This window comes from Peromyscus leucopus, chromosome 16_21 (assembly GCF_004664715.2).
Source record: "Peromyscus leucopus breed LL Stock chromosome 16_21, UCI_PerLeu_2.1, whole genome shotgun sequence".
In the NCBI taxonomy this organism is placed as follows: domain Eukaryota; kingdom Metazoa; phylum Chordata; class Mammalia; order Rodentia; family Cricetidae; genus Peromyscus; species Peromyscus leucopus.
The window spans coordinates 25,323,080-25,339,240 of NC_051084.1; the positions used below are offsets into that span (position 1 = coordinate 25,323,080).

The 16,161-nt window shown below is 46.4% G+C and overlaps 1 protein-coding gene across 1 annotated transcript in view; it reads right to left on the reverse strand.

The window, feature by feature from the left end:
* Positions 1-8,952: 8,952 nt before the first annotated feature.
* Positions 8,953-16,161, reverse strand: part of Slc16a9 (solute carrier family 16 member 9) — a 44,448-nt gene continuing 37,239 nt past the window's right edge. The window contains exons 5-6 of the mRNA XM_028877253.2: positions 11,185-12,096; positions 8,953-10,577 (exon numbers count right to left, since the gene is read on the reverse strand). Coding sequence (XP_028733086.1) covers positions 10,399-10,577; positions 11,185-12,096 — 1,091 coding nt within the window. The 3' untranslated portion in view covers positions 8,953-10,398. The remainder of the gene's footprint in view (positions 10,578-11,184; positions 12,097-16,161) is intronic.

The following is a 16,161-nucleotide window of genomic DNA, read 5'->3' on the forward strand; positions in this document are numbered from 1 at the left end:
ACACAGCTACTTTTCAGGAATTTTCATTCACGCCTAAGATGAGCACGAACTGAAATTTCATCCGTTGGAATACTACATCATTCCATCTAATGCTTTGACCTCTTGATTTTAAAAGAAGTACATTTGATTTCAATAAACCCAGATGGGGTCTAGTGCCATTCCCTAAGAGTTCCAGTTAACGGGCTGGAGAGATGGCTCAGAGGTTAAGAGCACTGACTGCTCTCCCAGAGGTCCTGAGTTCAATTCCCAGCAACCACATGGTAGCTCACAACCATCTGTAATGAGATCTGGCGCCCTCTTCTGGCCTGCAGTCATACGTGCTGTATACATAATAAATAAATAAATCTTAAAAAAAAAAAAAAAAAAAAAAAAAGAGTTCCAGTTAACTCATAGGCAAATCTGAGGTGTAGCCTGTGGAAAACAGACATTCTGAGGAGATCAAAAGGGAGAGAGAGCTCAGGCCAGAGCAGATGTCTGCCCCACCCAGGGGCAGGGTGAAGCTGCTCCAGGCTATTGACTACCATGGTGATCTTTTCCCTCAACAAAGCAGGCTCCAGCCACCACCACTTACCACTCCAGCCTCAGATCTGGCCAGTGTGCTCCACAGGAGACAAGAGGCCAGAGGCAGTTCCAGAGCCACAGGAATCTTTAGTTTCCTTCTGTGTCAAGGGGGTGATAGCATCATTTGCTTAGCCTCTGTCATGGTTGCTATGGGGACCAGATGAGAAAATGGATAAGAAAGTTCTTTCCAAACCAGACAGTCCTGCAGAATCAAAGGGGCTATTATACTGCAGCCTCCTCTGTGCCTCGGTCACCGAACAGGTCCATCTGTAATGCCGCGCCCCATCTGACTCCATGCCCCAGGGGATAAAAAGGCCAGCGACCCCCGAACTAGTCAGTCCTAACTGTGATTAAGTTTGAGATCATCAGTCTACACTCTCCCAGTCCAACCGGAGTGGTGGGTATCATGGATGGTCCATGTCGGGCGTTCACTTTTGGCAGAAGTCAAACAGGCAAATTGGCCCCGTATTTAAATCTCCAGATTTCTCAGCAGGGAGAGTATTTACCATAGGAAACTGTATGGTGAAACCTGGTCACACAAAGCCAACCTTGGAGCCTGCTCCTGATCCATCGTCGAATGACTGGGGCGCTTTGTCCCAGCATGGAGGAAGGTAAAGGACCAGCAAGTTGGTGCTTCACAAACTCAGAAGGATTGCCAGGAGGTGCTGCAGGCAGGACCTTGCCCACAGGCCCCTACCTGGTGGTCAAGGGCAATGGCGTGGACAGTGAGAACTTCTGCAATGGATACCCACACACATCACTTTTAGAGGAGGGTGGCCGCATTTAGGATTACCAAATCATGGCACCACCCAAGGAAAATGGATGCAGGAAAAGACACAGAATTGTGGCGTAACCCCAAGGAGGTAGGTGTATTGGTCAGATTTTATTTTCAACAACACAACGTCATCTTGGGAAGAGGGTATTTCTTGGGGGGGGGGGGGAGTCACTGTTCTTTCTGAATGTGAGAGCATGCAGAGCCCAGGAGTCCAAGGGTGCCAGGTGGAGGCTGGGGATGGGGGGGGGGGGGGCGGCACTGTGTGGAGTCCCAGAATCCTGTGCGCACTCCAAGATCAGACTGGTCTGTGGCCATTTCTGTGAGAGACTGTCTTGATGGATGATTGCTGTGAGAGGGGCCAGCCCACTGTGGGTGGCGCAGTCCCTAGGCAGGTAGATCTGGGCTGTATCAGAAAGCTAGCTGAACATGGGCATGGGTCTGCTTGAGTCCCTGCTTGAGCTCTTGCCCTGACCTCCCTCAGTGACGGATCGTGACCTGAAACTATAAACCAAATAAACCCTTTCTTTTCCAAGTTGCTTCGGTCCTGAGGCTTGCTGCAAAAACAGAAAGGAAAGTTGAACAGTAGGAGAGAGAGCCAGCCCACGGGAAGGACACTTGCTGAGGATTCCATGACCCCTACTGCATCCCAATTACCATGGAGGGCTCAGTGCCTCCAGATAACCACCGGGAAGAAGTAGGGGACCAGGGCTGCTTAGCCTCTATGGGACCTGAGAGGTGCTTCCCACAGGCCTTCCTTAACCCTTTCAGGGTCCCAGCAGGGGATGAGAGTGGGTTCCTAGTATGTAGGACTCTCTATTCATTCTCTTCCAGAGACTGGCCCCTGCTGTGGGATGTTCTGTATGGCAAATGTGTTGCTCTGATTGGTTAGTAAATAAAACACTGATTGGCCCGTGGCTAGGCAGGAAGTATAGGTGGGATTTGACACCCTCTTCTGGCTTCTGTGGGCACCAGAGAGGAGAAAAGAAAGAACAGGAAGGCAGAAGGAGTCACTGCCAGCCGCCACCAGGACAAGCAGCATGTGAAGATGTCGGTAAGCCACGAGCCACGTGGCAAGGTATAGATTTATGGAAATGGATTAATTTAAGCTATAAGAACAGTTAGTAAGAAGCCTGCCCCGGCCATACAGTTTGTAAGCAATATAAGTCTCTATGTTTACTTGGTTGGGTCTGAGCGGCTGTGGGATTGGTGGGTGACAGAGATTTGTCCTGACTGTGGGCAAGGCAGGAAAACTCTAGCTACAGGTCCCTAACCCAAGTTCCCCTTGACTGGTGTGCTCTGCTGAAGGTTCCTGCACCTGAGGGTGAGGCAGAGAATTATCTCCATCCCTTGAGTACTGAAGGGTATTGGCCTAGGCATGGATTCCTTTTCCCATCCCTTCCTCACACCTAGAGAAATAGCTTTTTTTCTTGTGTGTGTGTGTGTGTGTGTGTGTGTGTGTGTGTGTGTGTGTGTGTTATATGTGCTTATGTGTTTTCATGTTTGCATATGTGTAGGTGCACATGATTGGTATGCTGGTATGTTGCAAATGTGCATGTACTCAGGTGAGCATGTGCACTGAGGCCCAAAGTTGACATTGGGTGTCTCCCTCAGTCACTCTCCTCTTTCCTTATTTATTGAAGCAGGATCTCTTGCTGGGTTGGAGCTTAGCGATCCCACCTCGTCTAGCTAAGTCAACTTGCCACAGGGATCCCCTGTCTCTGCCTCCCAAGTGCTGGGGTTACATGGCCACCACACCTGTCTGCTTTTGTGTGGGTGCTGGGGATCTGACCTCCGGTTCTCATGCTTTCATACCAAGCACACTTTATTCATGACACCATCTCCCAACTCCAAACTCTAATGCCCAATTGCACTTAATTCAGATTTAATTTTTTTTTGTATTTATATGTGTATACGTGTGTGCAGAAGGTACATGCTCACACAAAGGCTCAATTTTTTTAAAAATTTTTGTTTGAAATAAAGTCTTTATCCATAAAAAAAAAAAGCAACTTTGAAAATGAGTGGATGAGTAAAATTTAAAAACATGCTTATAAGCATACAAAATCTGTTTGGAAAAATATATGATGAAAATGATTTGGATATAAAAAATTTATAAAGCTTTAACAAGGTCAAAGATCATAAACAAAATAAAAAGATAAATGAAAACGTAGGGGGGAAATCACTTTGGTCTTACATGTCAAAGGATGAATGTCACTAACATAAAGTGTCCCTGAGAATAGACATCAGGGGGCCCGAGAGATGGCTTGGCAGTTAAGAGCACTGACTGTTCTCAAGAGGACCCGGGTTCAATCCCCAGCACTCACACGCTTAAACTCATCTTTAACTCCAGTCCTAGGGGATTAGACACCCTCTCCTGGCTTCTGTGGGCACCAGGCATGCACACATTGACATAGGAAGATGAGACACCCGTAAATATTAAATAAATAAATAAAATTTTTAAAGGGATCAAAGGGGTTAGAAAGTAAAAGCCTCTACCATGGAAGCCTGGCCGACCCGAGTTCAATTCCCACAGCCCACAGCAGAAGGGGAGAACTAGTTCCTAAAAGTGTTTTATGGCACGTACATATGTGCATATATTCGTGCACACGTGGTGGTATTGTGTTCCCCCAAATACTGTGCACCCTAATAAACTTATCTGGGGTCAGAGAACAGAACAGCCACTAGATACAGAGGCCAGAAAATGGTGGCACACACGCCTTTAATCCTAGCATTCCAGAGGCAGAAATCCATCTGGATTTCTGTGAGTTCAAGGCCACATTGGAAACAGCCAGGCATGGTGACACACACCTTTAATCCCAGAAAGTGATGGCAGAAAGCAGAAAGATATATAAGGCATGAGGAACAGGAACTAGAAGCTTTTAGCCTGTTTAAGCTTCAGGCTTTCGAGGAGCAGTTCAGCTGAGACCCATTCTGGATGAGGACTCAGAGGCTTCCAGTCTGAGGAAACAGGATCAGCTGAGGAATTGGCGAGGTGAGGTAGCTGTGGCTTGTTCTGCTTCTCTGATCTTCCAGCGTTGACCCCAATACCTGGCTCCAGATTTGTTTTTATTAGTAAGACCTTTTAAGATTCATGCTACACACACACACACACACACACACACACACACACACACCATGCATATACACAATAATAAGTAAATAACTTAAAAAACATCAATTCAATTATCCCTAAATACGTACAAGAAAAAAAGATGTCCAGGACCCAATTGTAATATTAGGAATGTCATATAAGAGACTACAATGAACAAATAAACCTAAGTGGCAGGCGGCGGTGGCGGCGGGTGCCTTTGTCACTCAGACAGGGCCTATATTCAACAAAGCAGAACAAATATGAGCAGGTCGTGCAAAGCACACACGTGCCACTAAGAACTTTGGTAATCATGCTGCCCGTCCTAATGGTAACACTATTTTCAAATGCTACACACGTAGTAATAGAACAAGCAAACACTTACATCACTGTCAGAGACAACCGGATTTCTGGAGAAGACCACATGCTGTCTTTTGTGGTTTTTGTTCGTTTGTTGTTTTGTTTTTCCATCCTCCGGAGCTTTGCCGAGCTCACAGTTTCATCTTTGTGCCTGGGAAAGAGCCTGCCCATGTACCAGGTGGATGAATCCAGAGTGAACCCCGCCAGACTGGCCAGGAGAGAGCCATACCCCAAATGTCCTTGGAGACATCTTGATAGCCTCCAGACTTGTGAATGCCTTTGGAGCTTAATCAGGACAAGCTATCAGTTGTGAAATACCTCGGTCCTTCTGAAGGAGGGCAGCCACAGACTCACCCTACCACTGTGTTCTGGTGACCCTGTTTCCATACTAAGGCCCTGCACTGGACTGCATCTGTCGTCTTTAGTGAGGTTTTCTGGTGAGGAACAAACCATGAAACCGAGTTTGCGCACAGGAAGCTTGCACACAGCAAAGTGCCTCTCTCCTTTATTGCTAGAGTCCCAGAGCCACCTGTGGGCGGTGTCCTGTTAAAGCTGGAGATCTTCAGGGCTTTTCTGAGCTCAACCATGAAAATAACCAGTCTTATTATATCAAAAATACTCACAGGAGGAGTCTTTCTAGCCAGAAAAAGGGTATTCCATCCCCTGGAACTGGAGTTATAGGCCGTTGTACGGGGAACCAAATCCTTGTCCTCTGCAAGAACAGCAAGAGCTCCTGACAGCTAAGACTTCTCTCCACTCACCCCACCCCACCCCACCCCCTTTATCTTCTTAAAAGGAGAAAGCATAAGATAAACGACTCTGACAACCACCGTCTGTGGTAGGAAGCAAACTCAGGCAGCTGAGAGTTCTGCGAGGAGCCAGCTCCCAGAAGTCCGTGCCCTCACCAGTAAATCACAACGGCGTCCTGGCCAGGGGCGGGGCGGGGACTCGGCGCCGCCGCCGCAGGCAATTAGTGCTCAGTAAACAGGGCAGATTGGTTTGCTCTCTGCCCGGTTCCCGGCCCACCTTCCGAGCAGCTGGCGTGAAGGCTTTTGAAGAAAAACAAACAGGAGTCCACGCTCCCCTAGCCATTCAATTTACACAGCGGATCCCATTTGATTTGCGGAGGAACAGCCTGTGTTTGCTTCTGTTTGCTTTGTTCTGTGGGCAGAGCTTCGGGATGGCCAAGCCAGGAAAATGTGCCGAGTCATGATTTCCTTCTCCCCGGGATTTTGACAAGCGCCCGCTTGGGCGAGGCCAAGAGCTGAGGCGGTCCCACAAGCAGGGGATAATAGAAGGTCCCTTACTCCTTTTTTTCTAAGTGAAACTCTGCAGGGCAAACATTACCCTCCCCACTCCCCCCCCCACCCCCGTGCCCAGGGGCACACGCTGCCTCCCACAGGAGAAGCCGCGCTCTTGAGAATAAAGTCAGAATAATAAAAAATAGTGAGCATTCGTGGGGGTCAGCGGCGGCTTTCCAGTCACCTCCACGCGTCCTCTTACTTAATTCTCAAGATAGCCCGGTGGTGTCATTTATAAAAGAGGAAAACGGCATCTTGAGAAGCCGATAATGTGCTCATGGTGGGCGATGGTCACCCAGGCACAGGGACTGAGCTAGACTGAGCATGGGCCTCCTTTAAGGAAAAGGTCCCCCTTCTTCCTCTTCTCCTTCCTCCCTTTCTGGCCGTGTCGGGTACACACCTCCTTTCTCTCTCTCTCTCTCTCTCTCTCTCTCTCTCTCTCTCTCTCTCTCTCTCTCTCTCTCTCTGTCTCTCTCTCTCTCTGTCTCTCTCTCTCTCTCTCTCCCTCCCTCCTTCTCTCTATTATAATAAACTCTTGATGTGGATGCTGTGTCTGCATGGTATGAATGACTTTCCACTATGCCAAGCCATTGTGAGTCTCCCTCACCCACCAGGGCACCTTGGCCCAACCCGCCAAGGCCTTGGGGGGGGGGGCTGTATCCTTACAGACCTCTGATCCCTGGCGGTGGTTCACTGCTTCCTCAAAGAGGGATCTCATCGCTGGCATCCTTCAGACACAACTGAACATATAACAAGGGTACCAAGACCGTATTTAAGAAGGAGAAAATGTACTGTAACGCTAACCGTGTGTTTCACACACTCGGGGCAATGCTCCGAAGCAAAAGGGAGGCATTCTCTTCTTCAAAATGGGTCTCTCCTTCATTCTTGGAGTCTCCAGAGTAAGAATAATCCTGTGCTGACTGGGGGCAGCCACAGACCTTCACCATCAACACATTATGCACACAAGCACACACACACACACACACACACACACACACACACACACACACACACACTGGAGTCATGACCTCCCAGCACCGATCCTTGGAGATTGTTCCTCCGGGGGACTTTAAACACCAGTGGTAGAAACTTCCCTCCTGGGCCCCTGGCTCCTCAGAGAAAAGCCCGGTGAGGAAATGCTAAACACTTACTTCTAGGCAGGGCATTGCAGATACATTCCCCGAGTCCGCACCCTGCCCACACTCAGCCCACAGCATTTCCAGTGTCCGGAAACCTCCCTCTATTCACAGAAGACTCGCTTCGGGTCGATATAAATGCATCAGGCTCATTTTAAAGGCTCGTTCTTGGAAAATGGGCAGCCCTGGCATTAGTCTTTATATAATTTCTCTGCTGAAACATGTCTGACCGAAACTCCCAGGCTGGGCACGGTTTCCCACCTACTTTAGGAACCCAAGAGAGAACTCTAACTCTACAAAGAGAGACCGGCTCATTTTGCTCTTGGAAATTATTTTCCTGTGCTTTCATAGTAGAGTGATTGTATCAGGACAGTTCCATTTTGTATTATAAAGTGAAGGCCACAGTTACCACATCACAGGGTTGTTGTGAGAGAGAGACCGTAGGAATCTGGAACACACTGAGGAAGTGATGAAGCTGGACATGCTGGTACCTGCCTGCCTATCATCTCGGGTATTGGAGAGACTGGGACAAGACTGCATTGGAGCCTTGGAGTCCGGGCCAGCCTGAGCAATGCAGGGAGACCCTGACTCATAAAGCAAGCTCTGGAATAAGACTTCTCCTCCAGGCCAGGATCCTGAAGTTCTGACACACTAGCTCTTCCAACCCAGGAGTCAAAGTAGTTTAGTCCATTGGCTTTTGAGTCTGCTCTGGTCCAGTCTAGAGCTAAACTATATCCAGTAACGTATATACTTACATTCCCGAGGAGTGTCACGGCATCCGGGAAGGAAAACAATGTGCCGAGGGGGGGAAAAAAAACTAACCAAAATATTTCATCAGAACTTAAAATTCATCCTCTAGACAGTGGCTAGTGCATACACAGGGTGGTATTGATGGGGTGGGACACATCAGGGCAGTTGTCACCATTGATGGATGCAGACATGTCAGCAAAGTCAACCCTTCCCCGTCACTGGATATCTTGAACATAATGTTAACCAAAACAGGACCTTGAAATCAAACACATATAAGGTAAACTTTATTTATTTATTGCTTAAAAGATCATAGCTATAAATTTTAAAGATTTCTTTTTTAGTGTGTGTGTGTGTGTGTGTGTCACCAGTACACAGGGGTGTATGGGAGACAGAAGAGGGTGTCGGATCCCCTAGAGCTGGAGTGATGTTTTATTTACTAACTTTGAGAGACAGAAGAATGAGGTACAGAGAACTTTCCAGAAGTCTGAGTGTGGTGCACAAGTCTAATGTGCTTTGAGCCCCATTGTTACGTTACTGAGCAGGACTGCCAACGAAATCATATGCTTGTTTCATGACACAGGACACAGCTGGTTCCTGACCTCAGGGGGGCGCTCTGGGGGCTTGTGTAATACAGTGCTTCAGGTGCCTGGAGAGAAGGCAATGTAATGCACCAAATAATCTCCCATATCTTTTAAGAAAATTAAAAGACAATTTTGGCACCACAGGAAGGGAGCCCTTACTTAAAGAACCCTTGAGGGTTGGTTTTAAAATACCTAACTTTATGGCTTATCTTTTTTTTCTTTTATTTAAGAAAAGAACACATTAGCCAGGCGGTGGTGACGCACGCCTTTAATCCCAGCACTCGGGAGGCAGAGCCAGGTGGATCTCTGTGAATTCGAGGCCTGGGCTACCAAGTGAGTTCCAGGAAAGGTGCAAAGCTACACAGAGAAACCCTGTCTCAAAAAAAAACAAAAAGAAAAAAAAAAGAAAAGAAAATGTTTGTCTATTGCCAATGTGTTTTGTTTATTTTTTTTCCCCTGGTGGTGCTAGTGATCAGCGAACTCAGGGTTTCCCCCACCTGCCATGCCCTCACTGTTCCCCTGAGCTTCAGGAAGCACAGCCCCACCACACCTGTCTACAGCTGTCCTGGGGTCCTGTCACCAGAATCCCTGCAGAGTTCGTTAAAATGCAGATGCGTGGGCCAACAGGCAGAATTACAATTAAAAGCATAGTATCAAGCACTTTAAGTTTCTGGAGGGTCTGTAGGGGATTCTGAAGCCTGGCGAAGTTGAAACCCATTTCTATAGAGGAAACCCATTGGTTGAATGAACCCAAAGTTGAACCCATTTCTATTTATTAAACATTATTTCTGCCCTCCAATGTTCTTGGGATTACATAAGGTTGGGTGAGAGTATCGGTTTCTCTTCACCCTAGCCTTTCCCACGTCTAATGGACACACAGAGCATCTTTTTTTCTTTCTTTTTTTAGCCCTGTCCATGAATTAAAATGCAGTAGTGGAAAAGCCCAAGAGAAACCACCATGGGCTTCATTTGGAAGACAGGCAAGGCCTTGCAACTCATTCCCACGGTGCTCAAAGCAAATGGATGCTTCCCACTGGCCAGACGGAATGGTTCAGAGGTGTATTTCCAAGCTGGAAACCGGCAAATCAGTAGCTCTTAGGAGACCCCAGCAGAGTGGATGCTGACTAGCACCAGGGAGCGAGGTCCTAGGAGCCAGCCACGCAGGGGGCTGGAGGAATTGAACGAGTTCACACACAGTGGACACCAAATGCCCAACAGTGCTTCAACAAGGACAACACAATAGAAAAACGGATAAGACGGACAGCTGCGATTTAAAATATTTTGTCTAAAGTCTTCAAAGTCTTAGTGACATTATAACCATCGCTTTCACTTCTGGAAAGGAAATGGCTTAGCGTCTTCTCTGGACTTGCAGGTCTGGCATAGAGGAGACAGCAATTATTCCTTAGGCGTCTTCACAAATATCCTGACAGGAGGAGTGCGTGGCTTAAGACGGGACCCCCTGAGTACCTGGCGGTAGAACTCGTGGGGGAAAGCGGAGACTCTGCTTCTTGACCCAGAGAAAACTCGGTGAGGCTAGTCAACAGTTTTACATCCAGAACTGACTAGCAAAGGTGAAACAGAACAGGACCATTTCTTGGGGGAGGGGAATACAAGGGACAGAGGTTATGCCCACAGTACATAAAAAAAAAACAGGGTATGTGAAAGTATGTTCTCCTTCAGAGTCAGCCGGAGTTTTGCTACAACAAGGTCTTGACTCTAGGGAACCCGTTTAACTATATATATATATATATATATATATAGTTATATATATATATAACTATATATATATATATATATATATATAGTTAAAAGTAGAAAAATAGAGAAAATAATGCCTTTTAATATCCCCCTAAACGTTAGAGGCAACTTTGTAGAAAAAGGTTGTTGGCGCTGGCTTAGAGGGTTTTTTGTTGCACGTGTCCCAACAGGGCAAGGCGGCGAGCAGCAGGATGAAGCCGCCCAGCAGGACGCAGCAGCCGCTGAAATAAAAGGCGATGTCGTAGGTCTGCGTCCAGTCATAGAACCAACCTGAGAAAACAGTGAGAACAACCGAAGTAAGTTTCACAGAAGTGGTGTTCACGTGGGGTTATGGGTGTGCGTGCGCCCACCTGCTGCCAACGTGGCTGACTGTGCTTTACCAGCGAGGGGTCTTTTAAATACTTGAGGTGGGTTGTTTTTCGTTTCTTCCAAATAAAGAATGGGTACAAAGCCAGAGGAAGTATATCAGCTTAATTGTAATTATATCACAGGGGTGTGTGTGTGTGTGTGTGTGTGTGTGTGTGTGTGTACTGGGTCAGGGGCTCATGTAGCCCAGGCTAGCCCAAAACTCACCACATACCAAAGATGAGCTCGAACTTCATACTTCAGATCCTCCCAAGTGCTAGGATTACAGGTGTGGGCTACCACACCTGGTTTTAGTCAGAGCTGGAGAATAAACCTAGGGCTTCCTACACGCTAGGCAAACACTCTTCCACCCTAACTACACTCTAGCCCTAGTAAAATAATCTTAAATAAGCTACCATGAAATAATCCATTTGACTTTGTGCAAATCTATGCTATTGCTGAGAACTTCTCTATCTGGAAACGTCACCGTGAGGAACAAGAAACTGAGCTGACTTCAACATGAGTATCTTACCAACAATCGGTGGCCCGAGGCTATTCCCAAGTCCTGCGAAGAACATGAGTATCCCATAGGCGTGGGCTAATTTGTCAATCCCCACAGTCTTGGTGGTCACATATGGGAAGATGGACCAATTGCCTGTAAGAAAACCCAAGATCCCAGAAAGTATCGCCAGGGTGACGTAGCTCTTGGCAAGGGGGATTGCACACAAGGCCAGACCCGTGATGATCAGGGTAGCTACATAGAGATACAAGGTGTTGATCCACTTGAAGTCAGCCATGATGCCTAAAAGAAGCTTGCCCACGGCTGTCATGATGCCAATAATGGAGATGAGTGGTATGGTGAAGTCCTCTTCCCTCACGTTGGAGCTTCTCGCTACGTCCTCCATGAGCAGGGAGGGTGGGAACCCTCCGATGTCAAAAAGCAAGATGGCGATGAAAAGGGCGGAGAAGACTTTGTTTTTAAAAAGAGACACAGTCTCACCACAGTAGTTCCTATATAATTGCCATTTCCTCTTGGCAAGCTGCTTGCAAAAGTAAGTCTGCTCCACGACCTTCTTTCTGTAAGGCTCAGGCTCCTTGGCGTGTGCTGCAGCTGTAGGATTTTTAGGAGTCTCCTGTCCCCAGTCACCACGGGGCAAGGTGCTGTTACATTTATCTTCACTGCGGTTGCTCTTGTCCAAGATGTTCATATTTTCTTCCAGGCTCTTCTCTTTCTCATTGTACGTGGAGTATCTATCTAGAACATTCTCCGGAGCTATTTTTTCAGGAAAAGGAGAGTCGGAAGACTGCAAGGGTCTCATCAGGCTGCCACAGGCTAGTATATTTAAAGCCAAAGCGCCCACAATAAGTAGGCACCCATCCAGGCCATAGAACTCTATCAGCACCCTCTGCAGAGCCGCATAGATGAATAGGCCCACGCTTGAACCTGCAAGAGAGCAAGAACCTCTCAGTCTTAGTCTGATGGCTTTTATAGCCTTTTAGAACATGCACCAGTGGCATCACAGCAACACTTATCATTAACACTGATATTCATGGGGCCTTTGTATTAAAGCCATGAGAACACTGAGATGTCAGGACGGCGGTATTGATGGAACACCCATCTTCAGAATCATTATCCGAAGACCCTGTTTGTATTTAGGATTTTTTTTAAAGGATTTTAAATTTTTTATTTTATGTGTATGAGTGTTTTAGTTTTCATGGTTATATGTGCTCCACATATGCACAGTACCCATGGAGGCCAGCAGAGGGCATCGATCCCCTGGAGCCAGAGTTACAGACAGTTGTTAGACTCTATGTGGGTGCTGGGAACCAAAGTCCCGTCCTCTGCAAGAACAGCCAGTGCTCTTAACTATGGAGCCATCCCTTCAGTCCTACCAGGATTTATCTCATTTTTTAACTATATACACATGCGCATGCTCACACGCACACACATATGTATGACTTCACATACATACATACACATACACATATGTGTGTGACTTCACATATATACACACACACACGTATCTATAGGCTGACTTCCAGTGGGTCAACACACACACACACACACATACACACACACACAGGCTGACTTCAAGTGGATCAACACCTTGTATCTCTACGTAGCTACCCTGATCATCACGGGTCTGGCCTTGTGTGCAATCCCCCTTGCCGAGAGCTACATCACCCTGGCGATACTTTCTGGGATCTTGAGTGTTCTTACTGGTAATTGGTCCATCTTCCCGAATGTGACCACAAAGACTGTAGGGATTGACAAATTAGCCCACGCCTATGGGCTGTGTGTGTGTGTGTGTGTGTGTGTGTGTGTGTGTGTGTGTATGTGTGTGTGTGTGCGTGCGCGCGCCTGTGTGGAGTGGGTGCCCACAAAGTCCAGACGAAGGCATCAGATCCCCTGTAGCTGGAATTACAGAGGCTGTGAGCTGCCTGATGTGGGTGCAGGGAACTGAACTCAGGTCCTCTGTGAGAGCCATAGTGCTTTTAATCTCCGAGCCATCCCTCCAACTCCCTGTAGTGTGCTTTGGATACATGATCGCATTCATTGCTTTTAATGGACCTATTGAGTACATCCTACTATAACCCCCCAATCTACAGATGAAATAAACAAGGGCTAGAGAGCTTGAGACATTTACCACAGAGCTCAGGGATATAAAACAACATAATTCAGTCAGCCTGACTCCAGGAACCCATGGAATTTAGTTATTTTAAATTTTTTAAATTACATTTTCTGTTTGTTTAGTGTATATTTTTATATAGCCATGCACTTTCCACAGAGTGCACGTGTGTGTGTGTGTGTGTGTGTGTGTGTGTGTGTGTGTGTGTAGGTCAGAGGACAACCTTCAGGAGTAAGTTCTCTCCCTCTAAAATGTGGGTCTCAGGACTTGAACTCAGGTCATCTGGCTTGGCCACACACGCCTTTATCCACTGAGTCATCTTGCTGGCCCTTATAGTCTTAACAAACACTGTCTCTGACTACCTTTTACATTTACTATGTACTGGGCTCCATGCTATGTTTTATTGCCTTTGGAAAAGCAAATTTTTACATTTCACTTTTAAGACGACTGCTATAGATTAGTTTTAGGATATTAATAATGGCTTGATCATTTACATTCATTGCTGAATCACCAGAATGAGCGATTTGTATTCTTAGCGCGTTAATGGAAGTATGAGAAGAGGCTGAAGTGGGATTTGATGGAGTATTTCAATTACAGTACGCTGGCTTATACATCACACGGGAACAAAAACGTCTCCTCTTCAGCATCCATCTCCCTAAACACAGTTTTTGGGTTTGTTTTTTTTTAATTGAGTATTTAAAAAATTTAAATATCCCTGGGAAATGCCATATCAAACAGCAGGAAAACGTAAACAGGTTAATTTTTAAAATTCCTAGTCAGATGATCACAGCATCCATACCCTAAAAACTCATCTCATCATGCAATATTATAACCAGGAGCCCAGAGAGGGTGCAGCGGTTCAGAACACTGGCTGCTCTGGCAGAGGACCCAGGTTCAGGTCCCAGCGCCCACGTGACAGCTCACAACCATCTGTAACTCCAGTTCCAGGGGGAATCCAACGCCTCCTGCTGGTCCCCTCGGGCACTGTGTGAATGTGGTGCACAGACATACAGGCAGGCAAAACACCCATGCGCATAAAATAAAAATAATAGACAAATTCAAAATCCCTTCCCTATCTTTGAACCTCGGTACGTGCTTCCACAGCTAAAAACAGTTCAGAAAACAAAGAATGGGGAACTTCAAGACAGCTGTTCTGTGTCTTCACCCATGGACTGTTGGTGACTTTTGTCTAACACGATATACAGACTCTAGTAAGATGCCACACCATTAGACACTAAACATGTTCTTCTCAAAATATTTAAATGTATTGTGTATGGATGTTTTGCTTGAATACACACCTGTACACTATGTGTGTGCCTGATGCTCGGAGACGTCAGAGAGGGCATTGGATCCCCTGGAACTGCAGTAACAGATGGTCGTATTCTGCCATGTAGAGGCTGGGAACAGAACCCCAGTTCTCTGGAAGAATGGCCATGTTCTTTAACCACTAGGCCAGCTCTCTAGACCCTTAAACATGTTCCTGATATTTTTAAAGTTCTGTTTTTGTGGCAGAAAGATGGATCAGCAGAGAAAGGCCCCTGCCACCACACCCAAGGGCCTGAGTTCAATGCCTGGGACTTACTTGCTGGTTAAGGAGAGCCAACTTCAGCAAGTTTTCTCATGAACTCTGTATGAGCTATGGCAAGTAGGTGTGCATGCTCACATTCACATTTACACGCGCGCGCGCACACACACACACAAATAAGGAAATGTAACTTAAAGTTTTAGGTTCCGCTTTGATCTTAAGTTGAGAACGAATTGCCATTGCTGACCAACAGAGTCCATCTGTCAAACTCATGAAATATATCAAATCATTTCAGTAGATATTACTAACAGCTACCATATGCTATGTGACAGGGCAGGCCAAATTCTATACCTTGGCCTGTATCCCATGAGAACACGGCCGTGACTTAGAAAGATGCAGTGATTCTTCAATGCAATAGGAACCAATATCAAGAGTTTCCTCGTGGCGCTTTGGAAAATGCAAAGCTCTAATTTTTAACCATCTACAAGAACATCTTAATTGAAAAATAGTCAACGTAAAGCACAAAGTGAGAAAAAACACTAATTATGTTTTCATCCGAGTCTAGATTTCACACTGCTACAGAGAGGAAAAATAATTGGTGTTTAGGGAACCTCAGCTCAAACTGGAAGAGACACACACATGCATTAATTAGCTCATCAATACCAATTCTTTCGAGCTTTTCTGGAACAGGTCAGAGGACAAACATTTAAGACCCTGTGAGCCATACAATACCTGTCTGTCCCCAGTACTCAACTCTCCCAGGGAAACAGAAACACCAGACAGCAGACAGTATGGCTGTTTATGGACACTCAGTTTCCCCAAATGTTCACACATTATGAAATGTTCTTTTCACTTTCAAAAATAGGTTAAAAATAGAAAAAAAAAACATGCTTGTGCAATGTACAAAAACTGAGAGAAGCAGATTGGAGCAGAGACTACTTTCCTAACCCCTGTTCACTATCGAGGAAGATCACAGCCCACAGCCTTCAGGGTTTTGTTGCTGTTTGGATACAGGTCCCTGCAACGGACCCAGAGCTGACCTTGAACTCACATTCCCCTGCCTCATCCTCCTAAGTGCTGGAGTGGCGGATGTGTACCATCACATCAGGCTCAAAGCTTTGTAATATGCTTATATCTCTACATCTCACCCCTTTCAACTAGGTGGTCATGTTTCAAGTCGTTGACTTGTGGTTTCTTTTGGAAAAGCTACCGTGACTCTGTTTTGCTATGATCTCCCTAGATGAAGGAGGATCCATGCCTGGCTCTCCTTTTAACTCACCTAGCTCCCGTGGGTTGATACTAACCCTTTCAAATCTCGACTGCCCGTGGGTGGCGCATTTTCGATTTGCTGTGC